Source organism: Dysidea avara, chromosome 11 (genome assembly GCF_963678975.1).
Source record: "Dysidea avara chromosome 11, odDysAvar1.4, whole genome shotgun sequence".
Taxonomy (NCBI): domain Eukaryota; kingdom Metazoa; phylum Porifera; class Demospongiae; order Dictyoceratida; family Dysideidae; genus Dysidea; species Dysidea avara.
In genome coordinates, this window is record NC_089282.1 from 6,269,873 (window position 1) to 6,297,130 (window position 27,258).

Genomic DNA, 27,258 nt, shown 5'->3' on the forward strand with positions numbered 1-27,258 from the left:
GGCTAAGCTTAGGGCATGATCTATATAAGGAAAGTGGCAACTGGTTGATACAACTAGTAGCACAGTGTGCAAAGCATACTCAGCATGTAATATCTAGGGACTAGGGAGGTTTGGCAGTCTGGGAGTATGTCCCTTCAGGAAATTTTTTGCAAATTTAGCTTTCTGATTGAGATCACAATTTTTAATAAACCTTATAAACTAAACATTGTGTGCTGTTAAAGTAAAATCATTATTTTCTAGCAGTGCATGCATGCATGGTAACTAGCTTTCATAATTTATACTGGACACAGTATAAATGCTGCATGCAGTATGATATTTTGAGTTTAAAGTTGAAGTTCAAGGGGTCTAGGGGTTGGTCTTTGATCTTATGATGGATGTTTTATTAGTGTAGTTGACTGTTCTATTAGAGTATTTCGATGTTTAGCAGTTTTTAAAAATCAGCCGGACCCCCTCTTGTTGATTCCTATTTCAGCCTCACTCTTTCCATCTTTTCATTGTTTTAGATGCAATTACACCTGTACTGTAGCTTCTACTACCTTTCTAGCTGGCACATAGTAAAATTTTGGATGGGGTACTTCGGCCCCATGCACCCCCACCTTAGGACAAAGATAGAGCCTACGGAAACGTAGGCTCTATAATATCTATGATGAGGAGTACTATTATGTGAAAAGTTTCATGGTTTTATGAAGAAGTGCACGATTACACCGCCTCTGTACAACCACAGATAATAGTGTACTCTAATATCTATGATACAACGAATACACTGTGACGGATTATAATATAGCGGCGCGCGCACAAAATTATGCTCGAATATTTTTAAATGCGCGAAACTCTGTAAGCACCTAGACAACCGGCCGGCTGTGGGGGTAACGAAGCAAGTCTGAACACTCAGTTAAAGGATTTAGAATGAATTTGAAATGACAAGTGACAGGTAAGTAGTTTTAATCTCGTACTTGTAGGGCGGGTGAGCTGGCTCGTGGTTTGTGAGGGGTAGAGGAACTCCCAATTAATTTCGCTGTGCTCAAGTAAACCTGTGTTTTCGCTAGTGATGTTTTCATCGAAGCCTTTTCGCGGTGCAAGAAAGTCAGAACATACGCTAAGCAGAGACCAGTTCGGATGAAAAAGGACTACATTGCCAAAGAAGCTGAATATGAAGATTTCTTTGGCAAAGGTGCATCAAGCAAGCTGTACTTGTGTGTTAAAACTGGTCTTGAATTTTTCAGATACCGAGCTCTCTACAAAGGTCACCAACAAAGAAACAGTTTTGTAAGTTCTTCTATGCCTTGCAGTTTGTAAACTTACAAATAAATGAACTGCATGGTTAGCCAATGCGTATGAAAAAATTTGCTTCCCTAAACCATAGATACAGTATACTTTCCAAAGGGATTGGAAAAGGAAGTCGTGCATGAAAACATTCGTGTTTCAGTTTGCATCATCATGCGGTTGCTAAGGACAAAATAGCGAGCAGGTGTGTCCATAGCTTATCTGTTTATGGCTAACCTCACTTCAGGATGAAGGAGTTAATTAAGTCTCCCAGGAGAGTAACAAAAGTTTGCAGTGTTTGCAAGAGCCATGTTTTGACAAATTTGTGGTAGTGACACATTGGACGCTGGCAATTTCTCCAGATTTATTAATGTTTGTTTACTGACTGATTTTCAGCTACATGTGGCCTTGTAGCTGTAGAAATGGAACTTAGATCTATTCCATACTGTACTGCAAGTGTGTCTGCAACTATTGAACACTTGGTCACCAGGCCACGTTCAATTCCAGGGTTATATGATTACATTTGAAGGAGGCATGTATGGAAGCCTTGCATTCCATCAGACTATGAAGTGGATAAACATATGATTGATTGGTCCCAGTTATGACTTATATCAGTGGTCACAATAAAGCAGAAAGCATTGTTACAGAGTTGGCTAAAGCTACAGGCAGTGTTGGGAGTAACGCGCTGCTTATGTAACGCGTTACGTAATATTATTACTTTTGTGGTAACAAAGTAATATAACGAAATACGCTATAAAAACAGGTAATATAACTCAAGTTACTTTACTTGCAAATGTAACGCGTTACCTAAGTAATATAGTTACTGTAACGAATCTAATATTACGTAATATTATTACTAAAAGTAACGAAGTTACTAATCTCGTTAGTAACCCACTGAGTAACGCCTAGCCACAATGAAGTAATGAAGCCTACTAAGTGAGGCGTATTCACCAGCTACTTACTTATATCAAGACTTGCACATCGTCCAACAATGCAATCGTGTCACGTGATAAGGTGGTAGTTTCACACGTGACAACTTAAGGCTGTGGACACAAAGTAATATAATATGTAATATTATTACAGTTACTTTATTTTATGGGTAATATGTAACTGTAACTAAATAGTTCAGCTGCAAGTAATATGTAATATGTAACTAGTTACTTTTAAAAAGTAACTTGCCCAACACTGGCTACAGGTACTGGGGTAGCCCCACCAGTACAAAATGCGTTAAGTCAGTGGTTTATTGACAATCTCTCACACCGTAACTAATGACGAAACCATACACTTTAAATATTTCAACTGTACAGTGCGAATTTGTGTACACTGATTATGAATTACACGTGTGCAGTGTAGCCATGTGTTTTACATCAGTTCTTTTGAAAAAAACACTGACTGTTTAAACGTATAATTTGGTAGTGCATCTTGAGCTCTTGCTTGTCGGTCATCAGTACACTGTCATTAGATGAATGTCTAATCATGTGGATTGGATAAATTTTGTGTCTTATCAGAACATTCTGTCTTTCATTCCCATACCATACAGCTTTGGTTTCAGAGCAATCCAACACACTCATTACACCCCCCTAGTGTGGTAGCAGTTAATGATATGGTAAATTGATATCTAGCATTGGTCATGAGTGTACTAAAAGTTCACAAGTGTAAGTAGTGAATTTATACAATATGACAATCAATACAATAAATTGAAGTTGCCTATTACACTACACACTTGGTGTAGATTTCAAAACAAAACTGCTTCCCATCACAGAGAATTTGTGGGACGTTCACAAAAATGAGAGGGTGTGGCCATAGCATAATTCACTTACCTCTTAACATACTGGTGGCTTGTTTATTACAAAGCGCAGTCTCTTGTGGTTGCACACACATTCCTGTTATTGCATACAAGGCTAGGTTAATCAATTTGTCATGTTAAAAGCTGACAAATTGCTACTAGTTGACAAATAAAACCATATCTCGTGCTTGTAACTATGCATAGTATCTATGACAACTAGCTAGCGAAAGCAAAACACATGTTTTTTGAGCTTATGTCACATTGGGAATTTGTACAGAGACGTCACATGAGTTACTTCCATTTCCAATCCCTTTGGTATACTGTACCTATGCTTAAACAACTGCCAACATTATGTTAGTAATTGGAAGTATTACTAAATGTTGCCTTTTATTACCACATAATTAACCTGAATACCGTAAGGCAAGAAAATTATGTGGTATTGATTTTCGTGGACTTAAATTTCATGAATAAGACATCCACAAAATTCATGAAAATCTTTTGTATCTGACAAAATTCCTTACCTTACGGTATGCATTATTTGGCAGTGTTGTGAAGAAGCATCTGCTCTGGAGTTTTTATTGATCAAGAGAAATTGGTTCTACGATTGGCACATTCTTTTCACTACAGTGGAGAGTCAATTATCTAAACTAATATGGGGTAGAGTATTTGTATAAATGAAAAGTGTGATATACCAAACAGCTGTTTGTTTCAATACAGAGCTTTGTCCAAATATTTGAATAGAGTATACACCTATCAACAAAGTACTCTGACTAAACAGTTGTTTTGGCATTCAGTTCACTCTAGTCACTAGACTAATGGATTGAAACCTGTCTAAATAGGTAGCTGGTAATCCTCTAATGTGTCATTTGTATACAAAGTGACCTGCCTAATGTAACCATCTACTTATCAAGGTCAGAAAATTACAGCCCAAAGGTGACTGGCTTCGTGATTAATCCTTTGTATATGACCAAGGTGTGACCACCTGAAGTCATGCTCCTGCTCACATGAGTACTGTTCTTCAGAGGCACAAATGTCATGGAATTTGTGTGTAATGTATTATGACTACAAAATCGGCAACTGTATGATGATAGTTCAGGCACTGTTTATGATTCTTTATGAAAATAACAGAATGTGTCTTGTATTCTATTTTTTTTTTCATGTGCAGAAAGAGACCAGTACTGAAAGAAATTACCAATGTTAAGAAGAAAGAAGACAAAGGTACAATGGGTCACTGGTGGTTGTATTAGATGCATAATATATATGTGTTCTTATCAGTTACAGTTAATCACCGCAAAAGGACAGCTAAGAGGTGAGCCTTTATTTGTATGCTACTAATGTATATGTGGTGTGTGCGTGTGCGTGTGTGCTTGCATGCATATGTTAGTGCTGGGCAGTATGCCAGGATACCGTGGTGTTGTCATCAAACCAGTATTCACTTTCAAATCTATACTGGTGATATTGGCATGAATGCCATTATGTGTATTATGTTACAAGGGAAGCCAGACATCAGGTCTTTGGCATGGTGTGGTACATTTATTGACGGTTCAGTGGTGACCACAAGTCATAAACTGTGAGGTTTCAGGTTACAGCTAGCCTACTTGTATCAACTGTATATATGCCAGTTAGCAAAATGCATTTATAACCTGTTAGCCATGAATACCTTTTACTTGTGGTATATATCCAACTTTGGAGATTAACAATTGACAAGTGTTTTTCTAGTATACTAGAACTAGAATTAAAAGTAGTTTTAGTACAGCCTTTTCTTTTTAGTTCTAGGAACTAGGTATAATTCCATTACAATCTATTTACAAAACTGGTCTAGGAAAGTGATGTTTTTAAGGTTTTGAACAAGAACTAAACTAAAATTAATAGCTTTATAGTACCAATACTAGAACTAAACTAAAAATGCAACTACTACTACAACTGTTGTTTGAGATTTAGCTGGAGCCTGGTTGGTAAACTGACTATCCGGCACATTAAAGCCTGACTTTGAAGTACATATTAACATATGTAGCAGCTGGCTAGAAGCCATCAGCCAATACATCATGACGAAGCCATGCTACATCATGAAGTGACAATAGACTATTAATTGCACACACCTTTTCTTGCCATAGGTAGTAAACAACACCTGTTCATTGTCTTCGCTTTTGTATAAATGCTTTACATGTTCACATTGTCATCAGTGGTTGTCAAAGTCATCATTAGAACACGCAACCTCAACCTGCAGCCGATCCTTCAAGGCCTCGACGCTTGTTACCTACACATATAAGATGCATGATTTAACCTTTTTAAGAACAAAGGCAACTTTCCATTACTATCTCAGTGGCTTGTGACATTGTAGCAACCACTGCTCTGGTGGAAAGAATAATTTCTTCTGGTGGAGAGGTGACAAGGAAGAGACAAAATTGTGCGACAGACAAAAACTAGATCTTCTTATGTAGAAACAAGAAGTATATTGTTTAGGTAGGATGTTTTTTAAATCTTTGATTAGGTTCTACTTCTCAAAGTGGTATAGGATGATAATTCTATTACACCTAGTTAGTAATCAATTTTTTGTAAAAGTAATGAATAAGTATGACAAAGTATATTTTCTTAGCATCAGTGCTGTACTATAACTAATACTTACTAAATGGTAGGTACTATAATACTAACTAAACTTGTTTCAGCCATGGATACTAGAACTAATACAAAATATTACTGTTTCTAACAAGGAACACTAGAACTAAAATTGTTTTTAAACAATGAATACTAGAACTAATACTAACTTCTGGCAACTGCTAGAACTGTACTAGAGCATTATACCTGTATTAGAAAAACACTCACTGAGTTGACTATTTTTAAACAAATAAACTTGATTAAAAATGTGTATTAGTTGATTTCCAGGATACCATGAAATACCAGATACTGGGGTATTTTCCCAATACCAGATACCAGAGCAAAAATGCAATACTGCCCAGCACTAGTGTATGTGTGTAAAAGAGTGAGTGAGTGTGTGTATTAGTGTGCACAATGTACACATGCGCGTGTGTGCATATATTTGTGTAGTATGTATAGCATGCGTGTGCATGATGATCTTATCATAAACACAGTACCGAAAACTATTCTAATACAACATTCACTATTCTAATAGAACAGTCACCAAGTGAACCAGCACTGGGATACCTGTGCACTACTCAGGTGCTAGGAGTCAGCACAGACAAATCTTCCTGGGGGTATGGGTACCATAGGTCCCGCCTGGACCCTAAACCGCTGTTAATACATGGACAGCTAGCATTCATTTGCTTCCCCAGTTAACACCAAGTATCTGTTGATGTTACAGCTGGATAGGCTGCTTCCCCAGTTGACACCAGGTCCTGCTGGGTATACTGGAGCAATGTGAGTAAAGTTTCTTGTTCAAGGAAACAAAACAATAGCAACTGGGTATAACTGGACATCAAACCTGAAACCTTTAAATTATCAGGCCAAATGCTCTAGCCACTTGACTATGCTGCCCACACACACACGCACGCACGCACGCACGCATGCACGCACGCACGCACGCACGCACGCACACACACACACACACACACACCCACCCACACACACCCACCCACACACACACACACACACACACACACACACACACACACACACACAGCTCGCAGATTGGTTTTGATCTCTCATCCAAGCATTTATGTTACTTCAAATTACAAGGTCTGCTGAAAGTTCTGTTACAAACAGCACACAAAATAGGTGGACTGGTAACTGCATTAATGGCCTGTGTGGGTCACTCAGTCACACTGCATTTGTGCAAAGCTAAGCCTCTTTTACTGTGAAACCAGCACTCACACCTCTGACACACGCACTTATCCTGAAGTATACCAATTTTATTATTAACAAAACAACATCACTTTATTACCCCAGTGATTGGCTTTTAATCACTTGAAATGACTTGTATGTGTGTCTTTGTTTGTGCAGGCGAAAAGCTGAGAAGAAACCAACATCAAAGAAAATCATGGTAAGCTATGTACGGTGATCAATGTGGTAAAATGAGACATGTTATATGCACTAAGGTTTTCATTATAGATATGATTATTTACTGTAGGTGCAAGTTCCAGAATGTAAAGTCACCACTCCAAAGTTCAAGAGTATTCCTCTGCAAGAAACCACAGAACTTCAAGACTTTCTTACTCGTAAACAAATTCCACCAGGAGATAGTGTCACCACACAAGAAAACTCACAAACTGAACATCAACAATTACCAAAGACTGCAGACCAGGATGATATATTCAAAAATTTATCAGACATACCACAAAGTTAGTTAACTACACTGTCCAGCTTATTCAGAAACCTGGGGTTATTTTTTTAATTCATAATTCCATGAGTTAAACATGCTTATGTTGCTTTCTTTACTACTCAGTTACTCAAGAAGATGTTTCTATGAAGGAGTCCCCTTCAGTGTTACATGACAAACAACAGAATATTGTTACACTTGAAGAAGTTAGTTGTGTGTATTGCATGTTTGTGTATATAGCGTGTATGACATAAGGTGTATGTCCACTTGTGTTAATAAGGACCTGGTGTCAACCAGGGAAGCAATTACTCATTGTCCCATGTCCCTCACAACATGTGAGGTTCAGGTGGGACTTTATGTATGTGTACATTTACATGTGAGACATGACACAGCCTCCTGTGATGTAGTCGTGCACTAGCTTTTTTGAACTAGATCAAGAGTAGTGCCATGACTATGTGATAGTCAGCTGAAAGCTTTGTGTTGTGGTTTAGTGCATGCGTGTGGTGTTTGTGTGTAGTGTGAGCATGCATGCCTGCCTGCCTGCATGTGTGTTTGTTTGTTTGTTTGTTTGTTTGTTTGTGCATGCATTTCACTTTGATTGTGCACATATTATGGATCTTGGAAAAACAGGTCTATATGTCTAATATGACTATTTGGCTTTTCAGTAGCACTGAAAATCTACATTAAAGAGCAATCGTTCTGCAATTAAGATACCACCTGAAAGCAATGTCTGTATGTAGTAAGGTATACTATGTAATGCTTTCCTAGGATATGTCTTCTCCACTTCCAAGTATTAATTTCACCTTGCCAGCAACAAGTACTCCAATACACGGGATAGCAAAGAGCAGAAAAACAATTAATTTTGACTTAGATTGTGTAAGTTTAGAATTTGAAAAAGTGAACAAAAATTATTTTATTTGTGTGACAACAGACTCCAATTAAATTCAAAACTGCAGTAGAGGATTCTTATCAAGGTATTACTGGAAATGGTCCTCATCCAAGTTCAAAGGTATTTTTTGATAGTCACACTGTATGTATTGCTTCAGCAATCATAAATACGTATGATTTGTAATACAGTAGTGTCTGTTTGACCAAAATTGTGTTTCTAAAATAGTTACTCTAGTATAGTATTTGTATGTTTTACTTTGGTTAGATGAGTAAAAAGTATCATATTTCCTTTTTGCAGTATTTAACACCTATTCGGGTGGTTCAAATGTTCAAATAATGGAGTTTTTGTTGTGGTTTTATGCCATTTGTAATATTTTTGAATATTGAGACTGCTGTAATAACAGAGGATTTGAAGCAAAGACTACCAATATGTTGTAACTCAGATAATATGTAATAGACACTGAACTACTCTAATAGAGCAATCGATTGATGTTAGTTAAAAGTAGAGGTGTACCGATATGGATTTTTGGCATGTACCGATATCCGATATTGATGCCACCAAAGAAGCCGATAACCGATAGTCGATCCGATAGTCGATCCGATATTTGCATTATAGTTAAAAGTGTACATTTACCTACCCTACAACAATATGTACGTATTCATTGCTATACTCTGCCTGTGGTTGTATACAGCTTGGGTTTCTATGCAATCCAGACAATTAGGTACCCACAAACATTTTTATGTATACTCCCATGAAGCCTTAAATGGATATTTCTATAGTACTCTGCATTCTAATGCTTGTGGGAAAGCTGGTACAGCAAGTTTCCTTGGTTATCCTGTGACCCTTCTTTTATTACAAGGTACTCCATAACTGCTTCATTTGTAAAGACTGTGATAAGCTTTGTAACAGCAAACACAAGAATCGTGTGTATTTATGTGGCTTCTCGTGGTGTAGCGCTTGTTTCAGAGTGAACAATAGGCTAAAGAGCCACATGAATAACATAGAAAACCAATGCATAATCCATATATGTACAAACTATTGCTACTGTATAAATATCGGTAGCAATATCGGTCCTGCTGTTCTGTACCGATACCGATATTGGTAAAAATTACCATATCGGTGGCCAATATTTTAGCTAATCCAATTATTGGTACACCTCTAGTTAAAAGAACCTCATGCTTGTATGACTGAGATTCTACTTTAACTATTGGGATTAACATAAGGATTTCACTTCATGCAGGTACAAATACAAACTATATCCAAGGAAGACTCTCATGTTTGTCCATTACTGGTCAATGTTTGTTCAGTGCCAGTGGCTAAACCAAATGTGATCTCACACATATTGAGAATAAAGAAATCACCTGGTGTTCCTGTTGATGTGCTAATATTGTAAAGTGAAATTTATTTTATTGTATAAATTATTAATGCAGCTCTAAGCTCATTTATTCACTATATTTTTAAAATTATATTGCAATGTATGGACTTGAAAATTTATGTTTAACAATATACACAAAACATGACAATTAATGTTAAAAGTGATTGTTGAAAGTGGAGGAAGCTCCTGATTCCAGCTGTCATTGTGCATGCATGACTACACTGCATGTTGCTAGAGGCATATAAACTCACCACTTTGTCTTCTGAATTTAGCATTTTTAGCTATCAAGATTCCCTGCTTTAGATTTCTCATGGTTACCTAGTAAGATACCAATTCCAGTAACATAAACATAGTGATCAGTAGCTGTTAACTGTAGACAGAGACTGACCCATTATAACCATGGTTTGTAAAATTGTGGAGAATGTACAAACAAAGAATAATATAACAACCATGAAACATGACCATGAAACATGCATATTGTCTCTACAAGAGGATGTGTTAAACTATGTGTATATCATCAACTCCAAAAGGATCATAGCATATTAAGGTAATGATGCAACTGTTAGTCTAGCATTTAAAATTAAGTAATAAAGTTGTATGTTTACATGCATAACTACTGAACAGTTTGGTTTGATGCTAATAAACACAGGCATAAACTTGGGAAATTGCTGTAATAGTGATTGTTGTATTAGAGTAGTTTGCAGTTGACAAATATCTGCAATCAGTTAGCTAGTGTATAGTAGTGTTTGCACGTTTCTGCCAAAAAATCTCTGCCTCATTTTCCTTTCACGACAGCATGACAGTATTGGTTTGGCATGATCAAGCCCAAACATGCCTTCAGAGCGACCCAACAAGAACGGAATTTTCTACTAACTGACTGATGCCTTTAGCCTAACCAAGAGTTCATGGTATAAAGAGGGAGGCCTGTTTCTCTATATTATGAACTCTTGGCCTAACATAACTTGACTATGGATAATGCTATGGGCTTGATTCTTCATTGTTTGACATTGCTAGCTACAGGTTGAATGTTATAATAACATTAAAGGATTTATACTGTTTAGGCCGGATCAAGATGTTCCTGGTACAATGCATCATTGTGGACTTCCTTTGTGTCTTATTTCTTTCACTTCTTCCATGTAAGCATTGATTTGCAGATTGCATGTCAATGGCTCCTTTTTCTAACTATTACATGTAATTTTTGTAGTGACCGGATTGATTGCAGAGGCACTTCTCATACTGTTCTTTGCTCGTATTGTTGTGAAATGCCCACTTCACTTCAGTCAAGGCACACTTTCAGACAAAATTATATTTTTAGTTTTGTTCAATGCGGTATGTGCATTTTCTCTAGTCATAATTATGTTGCAAAAAAAAGCACATGAATTGAAATTCAAGTAGGAATCATAGGAAAAGCAATGAAACAAGGGAGGTTACCCGTACCAACTTGCATCTATAGCTACTAGCGCACATTTAATTGCTACTTCATGTTATCAAGAGCCTCCACTATTATTAACTCTTAGCTAAAATGACTGAAATATGCTCACTAGTATATCTTTGGGTGTAGGTGACCTCCCTTGCTTCAATACATAGTTTATTTCTATGACCCCTAATTGAATTCCTAGCTTTTACTGTAATTTGCAATGCTGGTTGTGGCATTAAAATTAATTTAACTTGTGAGAGTTAGTCTAACAATATTATTTTGTGTTTGCTACCAAAGCCTACACTGGAGCTTGTCCATGAGTGCAATGTGCGTTCATAGCTAACTCTCTTTACTTTGAAATATACAGAGTTACATACATCCAGGTCCATATCCTAAACACGGCCTCCTTGAAGTAGCCATGTTCCTAGGAAGCTATTATCTCAAGTCAAGTCCACACCAACAACTGGACATGGTACCAGCACCACCACACTTTAATTTCATGTTACATATGGCCTGTATATCACAGTACAACTGCATACTTACAGGATTAGCATAATATTTGCAAGCAACAGATATTAAAGGAAAAGTTAATATAACCATTTACGATTAGGTCATTAATCTACACCTTTTACATAGTTGTCAGAGTACAAACACAAAATGTAAATTTGTGAACAGTGCAATTGTATATAACTTTGTGTACAATACTAAGTATATGTTGCAGTTAGAGTAGTTATGGGTGTCTACCATTTGACATATGTGTCATCTGGACAGCAGGCTGGACAACCAGGGGTCTTTTATCAGGAACTATTTTTGATACTTTTACTGTTCTACTAGTTTTCTTATGGTACCACCTGCAAGGAGAAAATAATGTCATGTGGTGATATTATTTAATGTTGTGAGGGAATGAGCAGTGTTTTCTGAAGTCGAAATACTCAAAACTTTCCAAATCTATGTAGCTATTTCAGCTAAAACTTTATCTACATCACAAATTCACAAAGGTTTATCCCACACCATTGCATTCCTTGCAATGCATGCACACATGCTTGTATATACATACATGTAGCAACTGGGTATATAACTGAGCATCAAACCTGGAACCTTTCGATTAACAGGTTGACGCTCTAACCACTTGTCTATATGCTGCCTCGCTCACTCACTCACTCACTCACTCACTCACTCACTCACTCACTCACTCACTCACTCACTCACTCACTCACTCACTCACTCACTCACTCACACACACACACTTACTCACAAACACACTTACTCACAAACACACGCACAAAACAAACCTTACCAAAGCAAAACCTCTAGAAAACACAACTATTGCCATGCAGTGAACCAGCACTGGGATGCATGTTCACCACTCAGGTACTTGTCTACTTGAGTCTAGAGCAGGACTACCAACCTGCAGAATGATTGCCCAGGTATCATGGAGAAAGGCTGAGGAGCCCAATGTTCCACAACTCCCCTGGACAGTTTGCATTTGCTTCCTCATTGATGTCACAGCTTTCCCCAGTTGATACTAGGCCATCACACATACACACACACAGCACACGCAGCACACACACAAAGCAAAGCCTTATATATGAAACACAACTATTGCTACCAGCACTGATATGCCTGTGCACTACTCAGACACTTAAGAGCCTTGTGCAGACAATGCAGGAGGACTGCCCAGGTATCACAGAGAGAGGTTGTGAAACATGAAGTTCCACAATGACCCCAACACCACTATAAATGATACTAGGACACATTTGCTTGGTACCCATTGATGTTACAGCTTGGTGGACCGTTATCAATATACAGCTGGGTAGACTGGAGCAATGTGATTAAAATTTCTTGCTCAAGCTAAGGAAACAGCAATGGCATACCCAGGCATTAAACCTGGAACCTTTAGATTATCAGGCTGATGTTCTAGCCACTTGGAAATACTACCTCACACAAACAACACACATGCACAATTTATACGATACACTTACCATAGTGACATACCACCAGCAAGTACTCCTGCCACTATCACAAAAAAGACAAGTATCCCAATTAAAATACCAGCTATTGCTCCCGCAGAAAGTTCATCATCATCTTTAGAGTTCCCCCCTGTCCCAACAGGTGGGGTGGTCATACTTGTGGTTGAGGTGGGTATATTCATACTCGTCGTTGAGGTGGGCATATTCATACTCGTCGTTGAGGTGGGCATATTCATACTCGTCGTTGAGGTGGGCATATTCATACTCGTCGTTGAGGTGGGCATACTCGTACTCGTGGTTGAGGTGGGCATATTCATTCTCGTCGTTGAGGTGGGCGTACTCGTACTTGTGGTTGAGGTGGGCATACTTGTACTCGTGGTTGAGGTGGGCATATTCATATCCATTGTTGAAATGAACATATTTATCATGGTCTGTTCAGAAGTTGTCAATGTTGCTGTTACAGCTGCAATGAATGAGTGAATAATTATTGCTACATGTACATAAAAGAAAACATAGCTAGTAACCACAATAACAATATTATGATGTGTAAACAAAACTCCTACACCACATAATCTGCAACTAGAATACCAACTAGTAACATTTCACTAGCGAAAATTTCATGAGCAGAACACATCAATTGCAATGATCATGAAAATTTTCCTTCTTAAAAATAACCCGTAATAATTATGGTAGTACATGGTATTATTACTAAGCAAGGCTTAGTTTATAATACATATAGCTACATAATATTATATGTATATATACGCTGGATTTCTCCCTCACCATTATTTACTGTTCCTCCCACCTGTCTTTTAGCAACAGTTGCACCTATGAATGTATGTACATAAACCTATTATGTAAGAAATTTATAACACTACATTCATTGTGACCCACTATGACTATAGCTATATAGACCTAGAGACTTTGGGGTCCACAGACTGAATATAAAGGTGATATAAAGGTGGGCGGCTTACAGTGTAGATAAAATACACTGACTGGGGAGCTCAGGACAAATTACTCCAATCACCCCCTCCCCTATGGGTGGCCCTGAGTGTGAGCATAGAACCAACAGTGACAAGATAAACAGTTTCTTGCAGAAAACTACCTTTGTATAAGTATTATATACATACCTTCCAAAATGGGACCAGTATACAATCCAATCCAAAATGTTGAATTATCTTTGACAACTGTGTACCTGCAATATATAGCAACTATTGAACATGAGTGTGCACATATTTATAGTTAAGTATATCATTATTACACATACATGAAATAGGTGACCATCTCTGTATAAGAAATTCATAAAGTCCTCCTGAATTTCCAAGTGGTAACAACTCACTATGAGTTCTTACAAGTATATGACCATCAATCTCAATCATAATGATTTGTGATGGCCATAACAACACCAAATGCAACTCTAATAACTACGTTACTCAGAAATCAAGTTATGAGTTGTCATATGTATGCAATTGGAAAGGCTGTAAAACTGGTTTTGTAGAGATGATCACATTATGAAGCTCATTGTGTAATAAACAATGCATTTGACATAGGACAAAGCAAGCGGTACCGCATAAAGATATGATATATACCCTTAAAAACCAATGCACTGTATGAACCTGTATCACATTAGATATTGTGTCACATATAGTCTTTCACTATATAGCTACTTCAACTCATAAAAATGATGATAGATTCAGTCAATAATGCTGTTTATTACCTAAATCTGACCGCACCAGTTCCAGGAGGTGGTGGTTCCCACATTAAACTAACTGACTTCTTCTCTTTGTCATTGTAATGAGTAGCTGCTGACTATATGGAGGTAGTTTATCATATTATCAAAGTGACTGCTTACGTGATCTTCACAATGTAGCTGATAATCAATGGGACTAGAGATAAATGTTCCTACAGGTTGATCATCAGCTAGTGATCTTCCTTGTATTCTAAATCCACTAAATTCAGCCATGTTGCTTGCATTTGAATACAGTTTGACTGCAAATATCACTAAGCAATGTAAACATGTATAGTTATTGTACTTACTAGTATAAACACTGCTGGGAATGTAAATTGCTGTACTATCATCAGTAAATGTAGAAATATCCACAACAAATGGACAGTCAATGCTTAGAGAATTATGAGACTGTTTTTGTAGTACAACATCAGGTACTTGTCCACATTCTAGAACACCAGGTGGGAGCTCAAGGCCGTGTACCACATATCCCAAGAAGCAAAAAAGCAATACTAACATCTTGAGACTGACCTGTATGTGTAATGCAAAAAGGGATCTTCCACACGCATCCAATTTACCAATAAGATTTGAAAAAGCTATTGACTTGAATTTTTTCAGTGGTGCGTATCAACATAACTTAATGGATGGAGAAAATTTCAGGTTTATATGTTAGCTGAACACTAAGTAAGTTATGGACTTCAAGTTTATAGTGTGTGGAAGACCCCTTTCGCAAATCCAGTCACATATACGACAACATAGCATGTGAACACTATAGAAATAACAATAGTATACATGCAAGCAGTGTCAATTAGTGTCTAATACATCTATGCGATACCATAAAGTACACGTAGTGAAGACCATGCAGTACACAGCAAAGCATCGGTCGCAGAAAGGTAAAGAGATTCATGGAACTCAACTGAGGAAGGCACAGTAAACTTACTTGGCCTTCCATTTACACGTGGCTCATCACCACATCATTGTTATTTTTGTATGACTTGATGCATCACCGAACTTCGATTAATTTTGATGATCACTTCAAATTTAATTGTAACAACACAAGATCTCATTCTAGGACACTTATGACTAAATCATCAGTGAAGAATGCATATTGTTACTCGTACATATAGCTTTCTTGTGGAATAAATTACCAGCTTCTGTGTTGTAATGTAAATTCAAATAAGGTTTCTTGTTCTGCTGTAGTTAATCATTTTGCATGCATATAACTTCTTGTTTGTTTTTGTTTTTTGCGTTATGTTAATATTTTTGTAGTTTGTGTTGTGTATCGTTATTATTTGTTTGGGGGTATTCTTATAGGCTCTTTAGCCTTTTACTCTCCCCTGTGAATTTTCACAAATAATTATTAATAAAAATCAAATCAATCAATCAGTGATTGTGGGTGTTATATTCAGAGAATAATAATATGGGGGCCACACTAATCATGTTTACATAGCTACAATGTAGCGCGGGCTGTGCAGCTAAAGTCTGCTCTCCCAGCAGCTACCAAACCTCTACATATGTAAAGACGTAAGGTAAAGTATGCTACCCAATAGACCAACAGGTTCGGTGTCTTCCGCTGCCACGCCCATAAATTTTAAACATAACAAAATTAATAACGCTTACCATCATAATCACGATGTGACGAAGACAAACTTGAATATTACTAAGTGGTGCACTGATCAGGCTTCTGTATTTCAGCTGACAGTCCACGTAGCCATGTCCTCTCAGGATGTTTACATCGCGCACTAATTCGATGGTTTTCCTGTTTGTATTTGTTGCTATGGAGATTGTTTAGATGAATCTTTAAAAATTGCGTGACGCATGCGTGCATGTATGCGTACACAAGAACTAAAATGTTTTGTTCTCTTCTCTTAATGCTGCTGTTATCAGGTCTGCTGCTTTGCGAACATCTGGTGCGGCTGGACCCTCTGGGATCGACGCTCGTGGTTGGCGTCGACTTTGTACCTCATTTCATTCTGCTTCAGGTGAATTGTGTTGCAATGTCCTCATTTGCTCGTCGTTTATGTACTGTTTTCCTCTCCCCAGATTTGCTTTCGCCTTTTTTGGTGTGTCGCCTCATTGCTTTGGATAAAAATCCTGGGGTGCGGCCTATTGGTGTGTGCGAGGTTATGAGACGTATTGTTGCTAAGGCTGTGCTGGTCATCCTGCGGGATGACATTCAGGAGGCAGCTGGTTCACACCAACTTTGTGCGGGGCAACTTTCTGGGGCGGAGGCTGCAGTTCATGCTGTCCGAAAGGTTTTTGAGGAAGGAAGCACTGAGGCTGTGTTGCTGGTGGACGCCTCCAATGCCTTTAACTCGCTGAACCGTTTGGTGGCTCTACACAACATCAGATAACTGTGCCCGCCACTTTCCACTATTCTGATCAATATTTATAGGTCTCCAGCCTCTTTGCTTGTTTTTGGGGAGGCTATTTTATCAGAGGAGGGTACTACACAAGGAGACCCACTAGCTATGCCTATGTATGCCCTTGCTACAGTGCCTTTAATCAATCAACTTCATGGGACAGTGGACCAGGTCTGGTATGCTGATGATGCTTGTGCTTGTGGCAGTATACAGGACTTGCTCATCTGGTGGAACCAGCTCTGTATTAAGGGACCTGCTTTTGGCTATTTTGTGAATGCTCCTAAAACTTGGTTAGTTTCTAAGGAAAGGTTCCATTCAATTGCTACTACTCTGTTCTGAGATACTGATGTTCAAATTACTTCTGCGGGCCGTTCCTACCTTGGGGCTGCCATTGGCTTATGTCCAGGAATTTGTGAGGGACAAGGTTGTTGGTTGGTCAGCAGAGATTACATGGCTTGCCAAGTTCGCACAAGTTCAGCCGCATGCTGCTTATTCCGCTCTCACTCATGGCTTGTCAAGCCATTGGCTCTACCTTTGTCGCACTACTCCAAACATATCAGAGGTTTTACAACCCCTTGAGGACAACATTCGGCTGGTACTTATCTCTACTTTGACGGGATGCTCTCCACCAAATGATACAATCCGTAAATTATTTGCCCTTCCACCTCGATATGGTGGTTTGGGTATCATTAACCCAACTCTTATTGCAGCTGAGGAGTATTCAGCCTCGTGTCACATTACTGAGCCTCTTTCACAATTCATTCTGGACCGGGGTACCAATTCGGCTATTGTTAAAACAGAACAGTTATCTCGCAAGTCCGCAATCCGCAATTCCAAATCTTTTAACTATTCGGATAGATCTTCCAGTTTGCGTACCCACTTGGATCCCTCCTCTCAACGCGCTTTAGATCTAGCCTCAGCCAAAGGGGCCTCCAACTGGCTTACCACCCGGCCCCTACAGGAACATGGCATTGCACTGCATAAGTCCGCGTTTCACGATGCCGTGGCACTACGTTATGGGTGGTCTCCTCAGCGGACTCCTGCTCACTGTGCATGTGGCCGGGACTTCCTTTTCAGTGGAGCATGCTTTATCCTGTCCCAAGGGTGGCTTGCCTTCTATCCGACACAGTGAGATCAGAGATCTAACTGCTACCCTGTTGACTGAAGTATGCTCTCAGGTAGCTGTTGAACCAGAGCTCCAGCCGGTTTCACAGCAGGACTACCCTGCTTCTGCCAATATCCAAGATGGTGCCCGTCTTGACATCGCCATGAATGGTTTTTGGGGTGGAAGAAGTGAAAGATGTTTTGTGGATGTGCGGGTGTTCAACCCTCTGGCTGCTTCTAATGCGTCCTCATCACTGGCCTCCTGTTATCGGAGGCACGAGAACATTAAGAAACGCGCGTATGCTCAGAGAATTCGTGAGGAGGAGCATGCCTCTTTTACCCCCCTGGTAATGTCTGCCTCTGGTGGTCTGGCTCATGAGGCTTCTGTTTTTTATCAACGCTTGGCTCGTCAACTTTCAAATAAGTGGGGTGATGATTACTCTGTTGTCATGGGGTGGTTAAGGTGCTGTCTATCTTTTTCTCTCTTGGGGTCCTCCATACAATGCATCCGCGGAGCCCGCTCATCCATCGGTCACTATGTTAAGACTCCCCCAATTGTGGAGCTGATTCGGGCAGAGTCTCAGTTTGCCGTGGACTAAGAAAGTCCCGGTTTGTCCAGCACAGGCCATTTATGTGCTGGGGGTGGTAGGCAAGGGCAGTCCATCAAGCCCGGAAAAAAATGTTTTGTTTCGCTTACGTTAGGAATCTCGACATAATGCAACCGGCAACCTATTCCGTGAAACAAAATGTTTTAAAATCTTGTGTGCGCACAAACGCATGCGTCATGCAATTTTTAAAGATTCGTGCAATCAGCATGCAGTAATAAATTTGATGCGTGTGACGGACGTTGCGGCTTGCTGAGAGCGCCGGTCAGCGCTCTCTATTATACAGACGCAGCTGAGTCCACAGTGCAGAATCAGGTTTCAAATTTCTGTAAGATCATGTAGCTAGTACATCTCTCGGAATGGGTGAAGTAGCCACAAGCGTTAAAATTAAAAGTTTGTAACTAGCCACACCCTTTTTGCAAAAGCTATTAGCTATGACTGGCATTTTTAAAAGGATTATGTAGCTAGTAGTTTAGCTACTTGTGAATTGGATCTATTAGTTGCACCGGTTCTCTGCACATGCGCCCACCTATGGCTACTCACAGTGCCCCTCCCTCACACACACACACACACACACACACACACACACACACACACACACACACACACACACACACACACACACACACTGAGCAAGTAAAACTACGCATGTGTCAAATGCTGTCATGTGCAATGGTAAGTAATTATAAGCAACTCTGTATTTGGCTGGTTTCCTTAGGACAAATTAGCTAGTTAATTGTCTAGAAGTCACTAATGCTTGTCAACAGCCCATTCTCACAAGAGAGAATACCAATTGGGTAGCTGTACAAATGAGCCATTTTAACATGCCTCATATTTGTTTGGTGTACATTTGCTGTTTGCCAGTACATACAAATATATCTATGTTGCTATCAGCAGCAGCACAGTTGTGTTGCTACCAGCAGAAACATGGTTTTAAACACAGAAACATCAATTTTTATTATTATAATGATTTCTCCATGCAGACGTTATTGCACAGTAATCATCTTTCATGAGAAATGACATAATGTTATAACACTAGCCCAATCACTAGATCATGATAGACCCCAGACACTAATACATAAGAGGTACATATATCTCAACAACATGTTAATACTCCTTAAGTTTTAAGAGCCTACAGCATGCATGTGCATCTGATAAAAATTCTTGTTTGTCCTGGATTAATGACTCTTTTCTATAATTGTAATAATAAAGTGCCACTGGGTTGGTATCAGAGGCTATCCGTGTTGAACCGTAAGTACTTTTTTCTGTAGGAAAAATATATATAGCTAGCAAACATATAAATTTCACAGAGTGCATTTGATGAATAGTAGTGTTTTGCAAGCAAAAAACAAAACTGAACCCATATATACACTCAAACTCTTCTTTCCTGTACAAGCCTATTGAAAATTTTTCAAAACATTTTTTTTAAACTGTAGAGACTTGCAAAAGTGTATTGCTGATGCCAACAATGTCAGATAACTGGTTATTATAAGAAAAGTATATACACCTTCAACCACACTTTGGTTACAAGTTAGAGAAATTAATTATTAACTAAGCTAAAAGAGTATTTGCTGTATGTACACAGATAAAGTTATGGAAGCATTAGCTACAAAACTAGTGAACACTGACATTATTATTTTACGGTAGCTACAGCAAATCATTTTCAACCTATATATATATACAATATTAATAAATGCATTACTGTAAGGCAATAAGATTTCCAAAATGTGGTATATAATTTTCTGTGGATTTTTTTTGTGGTTTTGGTTTATGAATTCGGCTTGTTCCATACAAATTTTAATTTTGTGGATAAGACACCTGCATGCAAAATCCACAAAAATCTTTATCCCATGAAAATTTTTTGCCTTACGGTAGCACAACAGATGTTAAATGGTCTAAAGGTTGACAGTTATAGAATGATATGGGAATTATATCCCAGTGAAGCCAAAGATTTACTTGGACAATATGGTAGTTGCTGGCCAGGCAATCAAAATCCAGTGTCAGCATAACTTGTTTGTGCAAACTGAATATGAAGCATAGTGCCCATCATCTTTTACTTGGATATAAGCCAGTTATATCACAGCAGTTGTAAAATGTCATAAATCATAGGCAGCGAAAAAGGAAGGGGGGAGGGGAATAGGGGGCAGAAGCTGAGGGGGTCTAGCCCCACTCAGAGTAATATCTCACCTAAACAATCCTTCTTAGAGTGAGGCTGAAAACTGTGAAATAGATCGGTATACTCTAATAGAATGCTCAAATACCCTAATAGAGAAGTCAAAGCGTATAAAACTTGTTCTTAAAAGTAGTCTGAAAATGGAAAAAAATTATACCTCCAGTGAGAAACAAATGACTGATTTCTTACTTTATGTCTTACCACTGTACCAAGTGTTTTCAGGCATCTAAAAACTGTTTTGTACTGCTTATAAATGCTGTATGTTTTATTTACCCTGTAGTCAGCAGCTAAAAACTTAGTTTTGATGGCTGCAAATAGCCTGTTTTAAATAGTTTTAAAGCTAATGTTGTTGAAATGCTTCAAACTGTGCCTATAATAATTATGGCGAACTTTGAAATATGTATCATGAAAACTAAAATGGCTACAGCTTCTGGCAGCCCCCCAGACCCCCTGCTGTCAGAGATTGTATATATACTCTGGTCAGCTCCCCTCACATCAACTACTTCCTCCACCACTGTCTTACATGTAGTTATTAACACTTGTCCTCGGATTTGCCTCAGACTCATGCCAGTAACTAAGATATTCTACTCCTGCTGTGATGTATATTACTTGTAGCAACAACGCATATATAGTATTGTATAGCTAGCACATAAATGCACACACACACACACACACAAACACACACACACACAAACACACACACACACAAACACACACACACACACAAAAGCCTTAAGCTGCCGCTACGTGGTCATGCTACCCAGTGGCCAGCACTGGCCATGGGGCACCTGTGCGCTACTCAGGTGCTATGAATCAGCACAGGCATGCCCTCCTGAGGCAGGACTAGTAACCCACAGGAGGCTGTACCATGTGTCACAGGTGAAGGTGTGGGCACCCGAAGTCCCACCTGGACCTTCAACTGCTGTATGAGACATGGACAATTGAGCATTTTCTTCCCCAGTTTACATCAGATATCCATTGATTTTACAGCTGAGTGAGCTGCTTTCCCAGTTGGCACCAGGCCACCAGGTACCCAGCTGGGTAGACTGGAGCAATGTGAGTAAAGAACAACACCACCAAAGTGGTCCAGCTGGGACTGGAACCTTTCGATTAACAGGCCAATGCCCTAACCGCTTGGCTATGCTGCCCCCCTCCCCACACACACACACACACATACATACACGCACAAACAAACAAAGTAGATGACACTCTCACTACAGTGAAGCACCAACAGCTAGCTAGTGCTCCTGAAACTTATCACTAAAACTGTGAATAGTCCAATAATAACACCAGCTAGGGCTCCACCAGAAAGTTCGTTGTCAGCCAATGTCAGGGTCAGAACTTTCATTAGACACAACTGTAGGAGGTTCAGAAGTGCTTGTAGGAAACATTGTCATTAATGAAGAAATAATATTTTCTACCAAGAATATAGTTGGTAAAGAGCAATTAGGACAACTACAGTATTAGTCAATGATTAATAAAATAAAGGAGTTTTATTATTGTTGTAGTTATGTTATATACATACAACTAGCATAAGAAATTATTTGACTAAACTACAAAAACAGAATTTTGTTTACCGTCACCTGATCCTTCAGATGAACCAGGTAACTGTCTCTTAATAACAGACCCACTTGCATGTTCATAATTGCATACAACCTTCACATTATATACATGGATGACAATAAGGAATTCGAAACAATATTATAGAATATTAAAACCTTCGCAATTACCGACCCACCTTCCAGCATGGACTGGTATACAATCCAGCCCAGAATGTTGAATTGTCCTTCACAAATATATACCTGTATGCAGAAATGGTGATGAATAGGTCAAATCAAAAGTATGCATAATTGCATACATACTACAAGAATTGTTAGTATGTATACAGTGGTTGAGTCGCATATGGATGTCAAAGCTATAGCCAAAATCTCAATAAGTGAGATGCACATGCATGACTGGTTTAATAGGGTCAACAGCAGTTTGGCTGCTCTATTAGAATAAGATCAAAGCTATCAAAATTTCATAATCAAATAAATCTTTGGTACTGCGTTTACATATACTTGCTCATGCACTTTATATGATCAAAGTATTAGACCAACATTTATTAATTCTTTGCTTCCTATCACTCACCTTCCTACCACTTTGCCTATCACATTGGTTATTATTGTTGTAATTACGATTTAAATTTTTGTATTGAAGGTCAAAATATTCTAATAGAGCAGTCTGCCACTCCAATATAACACTCAGTTATTCTACTGCAGCAATTAAAACCATTATTTATTTATTGGGATTTTATAGATACAAACTTAATTAACTACCCTCCTTCATTCTCTTAAGGTGACAGAAAACAAGAATCTAATTATTATTGGCCTTAAGGCAGTTGCCTCAGTTGTGCTTCAACAATAATGATGTTTAAAACTGTATAATGTACAGCAGAGAAATTTTAATGGAAGGGAACTTTGTGGTGAATTAGGGTTTGGTAAGAAAAGGTTTGGTGTAGCTAGTACAGATATACATTGGACAAATGATTTGGCAGATTTTTAGTTTGGTAAAACACCACTCACTTGCTAACTTTCCTCCTGCCATGTGTATGCATAATGTGTTGTGCATGTGGAATATCATATCAGTATTGCATGGTACTATCTACAGTAACACCTAAATCTGATAGTACCAGTTCCAGGGGGTGCACATTAGACTAACTGACTTCTTCCCTTTGCCATTGTAATGAGTAGCTGTTGACTCAGGGGCGGATCCGGGGGGGGGGGGGGGGGGGCTTTGGGGCTGAAGCCCCCCCCCCCCCCCTCCCCCCTTCATATTTAGGCTTCACTTGATAAATATGCTGAGTATTATATTGAAATTTTGTCTTAGCATAATTATATGATCACCAATAATACAAATACTCATAAAACCACCTTATAAACATCTTTCCAAGGCATTATTAGTGGATTTATGCTAAAGTTTATGCAACAAGGACCCGGATCAGCATTGGAGGTGTACAAGATCGAGATACTCTAATAGAGCAGTCAGCTAACTACTCTAATAGAACATTTACTGGAAACATGTAGTTGGTTCTGTTATGGAATTTTTCCAAATCTGCCCATACAATGAAGTGCATGGTCTGTTTAAAGGGCTATATTCATCTACTTGTGTAGTTAATATGTGTGGCAATACTTAATTCAGGTACACAATTTCCATTGAAAATGCTCTCAGATTTAATCTTGTATTGTTCAAATTTCAAAATTTTCCACTTTCAACATTATTATTCTAACATGCACCTATTCAGTGTTGTGCAATTGTGAGAGGGGACTTGGTTGTCTGTACCTACCCAAACTTTTCCATTAGTAAAATGCTTCAGCGAGCCATACCTATAATCTAAAGGCAGTATATAAAATATCTACATGCAGAAAATATTATGGATTTTATGTGGAAATGTCTCCAAATTGCAGTATTTTAGCATCTATTTTTCAAATTTTTCCTGGGGGGGCATGCCCCCAGACCCCCCTAGTTCCAGTATGCTTCGCACACCTCTACCCAAGAGATTAGTACCTTGAGTTAGCCCCCCCCCTTTTATAAATCCTAGATCCGCCCCTGTGACTATAGGGGTATGTTCACTCTACCATATTTTAATATCTGCTTACATGGTCTTTACACTTTAAGCGATAATCAGGACTAGAAGTAAATGCTCCTGCAGGTTGACCATCAGCTACTGATCTTCCTTGTACTATAAATTCACTAAATCCAGCTATGCTGGTTGCATTTATGTACAGTTTTACTGCAAAATAAATTTCCAACTGCAAGTATGTTCAGCTAGTTATTTACACAAAAACCAGACTTGTATAATGCTGTGCTGCCATCCATAAATGTGGAAATATCCACAACATATGGACAGTTATTGTTTGAGAGAGTATAGGACCCTTTCAGTAGTACAATTGAAAAGTTGAAGGGATATGGAATAGGTGACAGTCTATTGTTATGGTTGAAGAGTTTCCTACTTGGTAGATTCCAGAGGGTAGTACTGAATGGAAGTGTGTCTCAATGGTCTGGGGTAACTAGCGGAGTTCCTCAAGGATCAGTACTGGGGGTCACTGCTTTTTGTGTTATATATAAATGACATTGCCAAAGCTATCCAGTCTGAATTAGGTATTTTGCAGATGACACAAAGATATTTTCAATAATTAGAAGCATATGTGATGTGACGAAACTCCAAAGAGACTTGAATAACATGCAAGAATGGAATGGAATCTAGTTACTGAACCTTAACTTAGAGAAGTGTAAAGTGATGCATATAGGTAAAAGCACAGGTGCAAATTATACAATGGAAATTTTGGGGTCTACTGAGGAGTTGACAAAAACAGATTTTGAGAAAGATCTAGGTATATGGATAACATCTTCTCTTAAACCTTTCCTGCACTGTGACAAAGCTGCAGCTGCTGCAACCAGGATCCTGGGAATGCTTAAAAGAACATTTACAAAATTCTCTAAAGAATTTTTTTATCTTCCTGAAACTTATGTTAGACCACAGCTAGAATATTGCATCCAGCTTTGGTGTCCATATCTAGCCCGGGACATTGATACTCTAGAAAATGTACAAAGGCAAGCCACTAAACTTGTGAATGGACTAGTCAAACTACCGTATGAGTCAAGGTTAAGAGAACTTGAACTCTATTCTCTTTATTGTCGATGGCAACGAGGGGATCTCATTGCAGCTTACAGGCTTTTACATGGGTACTATGATGTTGACTAGTCAAGGTACTTTACTGTAAGCTCTGTGCATCACACAAGAGGATACCACATGAAACTTTTCAAAAAACTATCACGTCCACTTTTAAGGTCGAACTTTTTCACCCAGAGAGTGATAAATACATGGAACTCCCTGCCAGCAGAAGTTGTTTCCGCACCAACAATCTCTACTTTTAAAGCAAGTCTTGATAATTATTGGAATGACATAGGATATGGATATGAACAAAGGCCTAGAGACTAAACTTTATTTTTGATCCATCCATTAATAATAATAATAATAACTTGTCCAGCAGAATTCCAGATGGGAAAGCCCATTTACCAGATATTTCAAATAGCATAAAAGTAATAGCAATGTCTTGAGACTGCATTTGAAGTTCTTTGTAAACAGATGGACTGGTTCCGCTGCATAGAGGTGTTCCCTCTGTAGTCCATGGTGACTCCTCAATTCTGGGTTCTTAATTGAATCCATGGTAAGGAGTACTGAGCTAGCTAACTCTCCTGGATGCTTCAGTAAAGTATCTCTGTGACATGCATAGGACTTCAAAGGTTGTGTCTTTAATTACACATGTATATACCATATAGGCAGAAAATTTGGCAAGAGGAAACTTTAGTAGAGGAAACTTTTGTTACGATAGGATTTTGGCAAGAAAAGTTTGGTTAGTAGCTAATGCCGATTTGTATTGGACCAATGGTTTGGTGGATTTTAGTTTGGTGGATTTTAGTTTGGTGAAACACTGCTCACTCACAAAATTCACCATACTACCCTCCAGCCAAGCTTTCTGGCTATATGGTACCATATACTATATGCAGGTATCTCAATAATATATGTATTAATATATTGTGACAAAGACCGCAAATTGCAATTGGGCTTGAGCCAATTATGCTTTGAAAATAGCCTATTATGCTTTTGAGCAGTGCTCAACAATGTAGCCTATTATGCCCCTTTCAAAATCAAGATTATGCTCTACAGTTGGCTGTTTTATTAGAGTATATCAGCCTTTCCTGAATACTGTGTTAGAGTAAGTGACTGCTCTATTAGAGTATCTTGGTACTATTTCCACACAGTGTGAATAATCAGTACATTGCACATATGAGATACAGTATTAAGGTGTGGTGTGTTCATGTTTTGCTATATTTTGGTACACACATTGCACATTTAATTCAAAATTTTAAAAAGTGTCCTATTGTGCTGGCATAATGCTTGATGCCTTTGCTACCATTATTTCATCTGCTTAACCAAATATTGAGAATGTGCAATTCAGTTTTCAAGGTTGCTGCACTCATAAGTGAAAGATCAAGGCAATTAGTAAAAGTTGATCCTTAAGTGGACTGATCATGTGACAAAGGACCACTATATGTAGCTACATCTGAAGAGGATAGTTGCCAAACTAATTATGTTTTATTAGCTAATTTAGTAAAATTCCTGTTATGCAGAGAGTATCAGGTCCTGGAGAAGTATGAAAATAGCTATAGAGATATGAAAATAGCTATATTGTGGCAAGTACTAAGGATAATGGATAATGGTAATGACCTGCCCGCCCGCACTCTATGTTTGAAATTTTCTGATGGAAAAC

At 38.5% G+C, this 27,258-nt stretch overlaps 3 protein-coding genes across 3 annotated transcripts; 2 read left to right on the top strand and 1 right to left on the bottom strand.

Annotated features, from left to right (window-relative positions):
* Positions 1 to 827: 827 nt before the first annotated feature.
* On the top strand, positions 828 to 9,717 carry LOC136239168 (uncharacterized). Its single transcript, XM_066029901.1, has 11 exons — positions 828 to 931; positions 1,047 to 1,171; positions 1,224 to 1,266; positions 4,215 to 4,267; positions 4,325 to 4,358; positions 7,007 to 7,046; positions 7,134 to 7,344; positions 7,449 to 7,528; positions 8,091 to 8,198; positions 8,254 to 8,331; positions 9,452 to 9,717. The coding sequence occupies exons 1-11, from the start codon at positions 918 to 920 to the stop codon at positions 9,602 to 9,604; spliced, it is 939 nt and encodes a 312-aa protein (XP_065885973.1). The 5' UTR covers positions 828 to 917; the 3' UTR covers positions 9,605 to 9,717.
* A 1,885-nt stretch (positions 9,718 to 11,602) lies between these two features.
* LOC136238739 (uncharacterized) lies at positions 11,603 to 16,467 on the bottom strand. The gene is made up of 8 exons (XM_066029312.1): positions 16,320 to 16,467; positions 15,011 to 15,230; positions 14,826 to 14,962; positions 14,691 to 14,782; positions 14,104 to 14,168; positions 13,757 to 13,801; positions 12,986 to 13,436; positions 11,603 to 11,854 (listed from the first exon to the last, which is right to left on the bottom strand). Exons 1-8 carry the CDS (start codon positions 16,323 to 16,325, stop codon positions 11,734 to 11,736), a joined length of 1,137 nt encoding a protein of 378 aa, XP_065885384.1. The 5' UTR covers positions 16,326 to 16,467; the 3' UTR covers positions 11,603 to 11,733.
* Positions 16,468 to 25,259: 8,792 nt separating this feature from the next.
* On the top strand, positions 25,260 to 25,688 carry LOC136237626 (uncharacterized). Its single transcript, XM_066027843.1, has one exon. The coding sequence runs from the start codon at positions 25,260 to 25,262 to the stop codon at positions 25,686 to 25,688; it is 429 nt and encodes a 142-aa protein (XP_065883915.1).
* The last annotated feature ends 1,570 nt before the right edge of the window (positions 25,689 to 27,258 follow it).

Bases quoted from the DNA above. Each gene is read 5' to 3' on its own strand.
- LOC136239168 (XM_066029901.1), top strand. The intron at 4,359-7,006 runs GTGAGCCTTTAT...TTGTTTGTGCAG, and splicing joins CGCAAAAGGACAGCTAAGAG to GCGAAAAGCTGAGAAGAAAC. The intron at 8,199-8,253 runs GTAAGTTTAGAA...GTGTGACAACAG, and splicing joins TTAATTTTGACTTAGATTGT to ACTCCAATTAAATTCAAAAC.
- LOC136238739 (XM_066029312.1), bottom strand. The intron at 14,963-15,010 runs GTAAGTACAATA...TGATATTTGCAG, and splicing joins TCCCAGCAGTGTTTATACTA to TCAAACTGTATTCAAATGCA. The intron at 14,783-14,825 runs GTAAGCAGTCAC...ACCTCCATATAG, and splicing joins AGCTACATTGTGAAGATCAC to TCAGCAGCTACTCATTACAA.
- LOC136237626 (XM_066027843.1), top strand. From the start codon at position 25,260: ATGGAAATTTTGGGGTCTACTGAGGAGTTGACAAAAACAGATTTTGAG.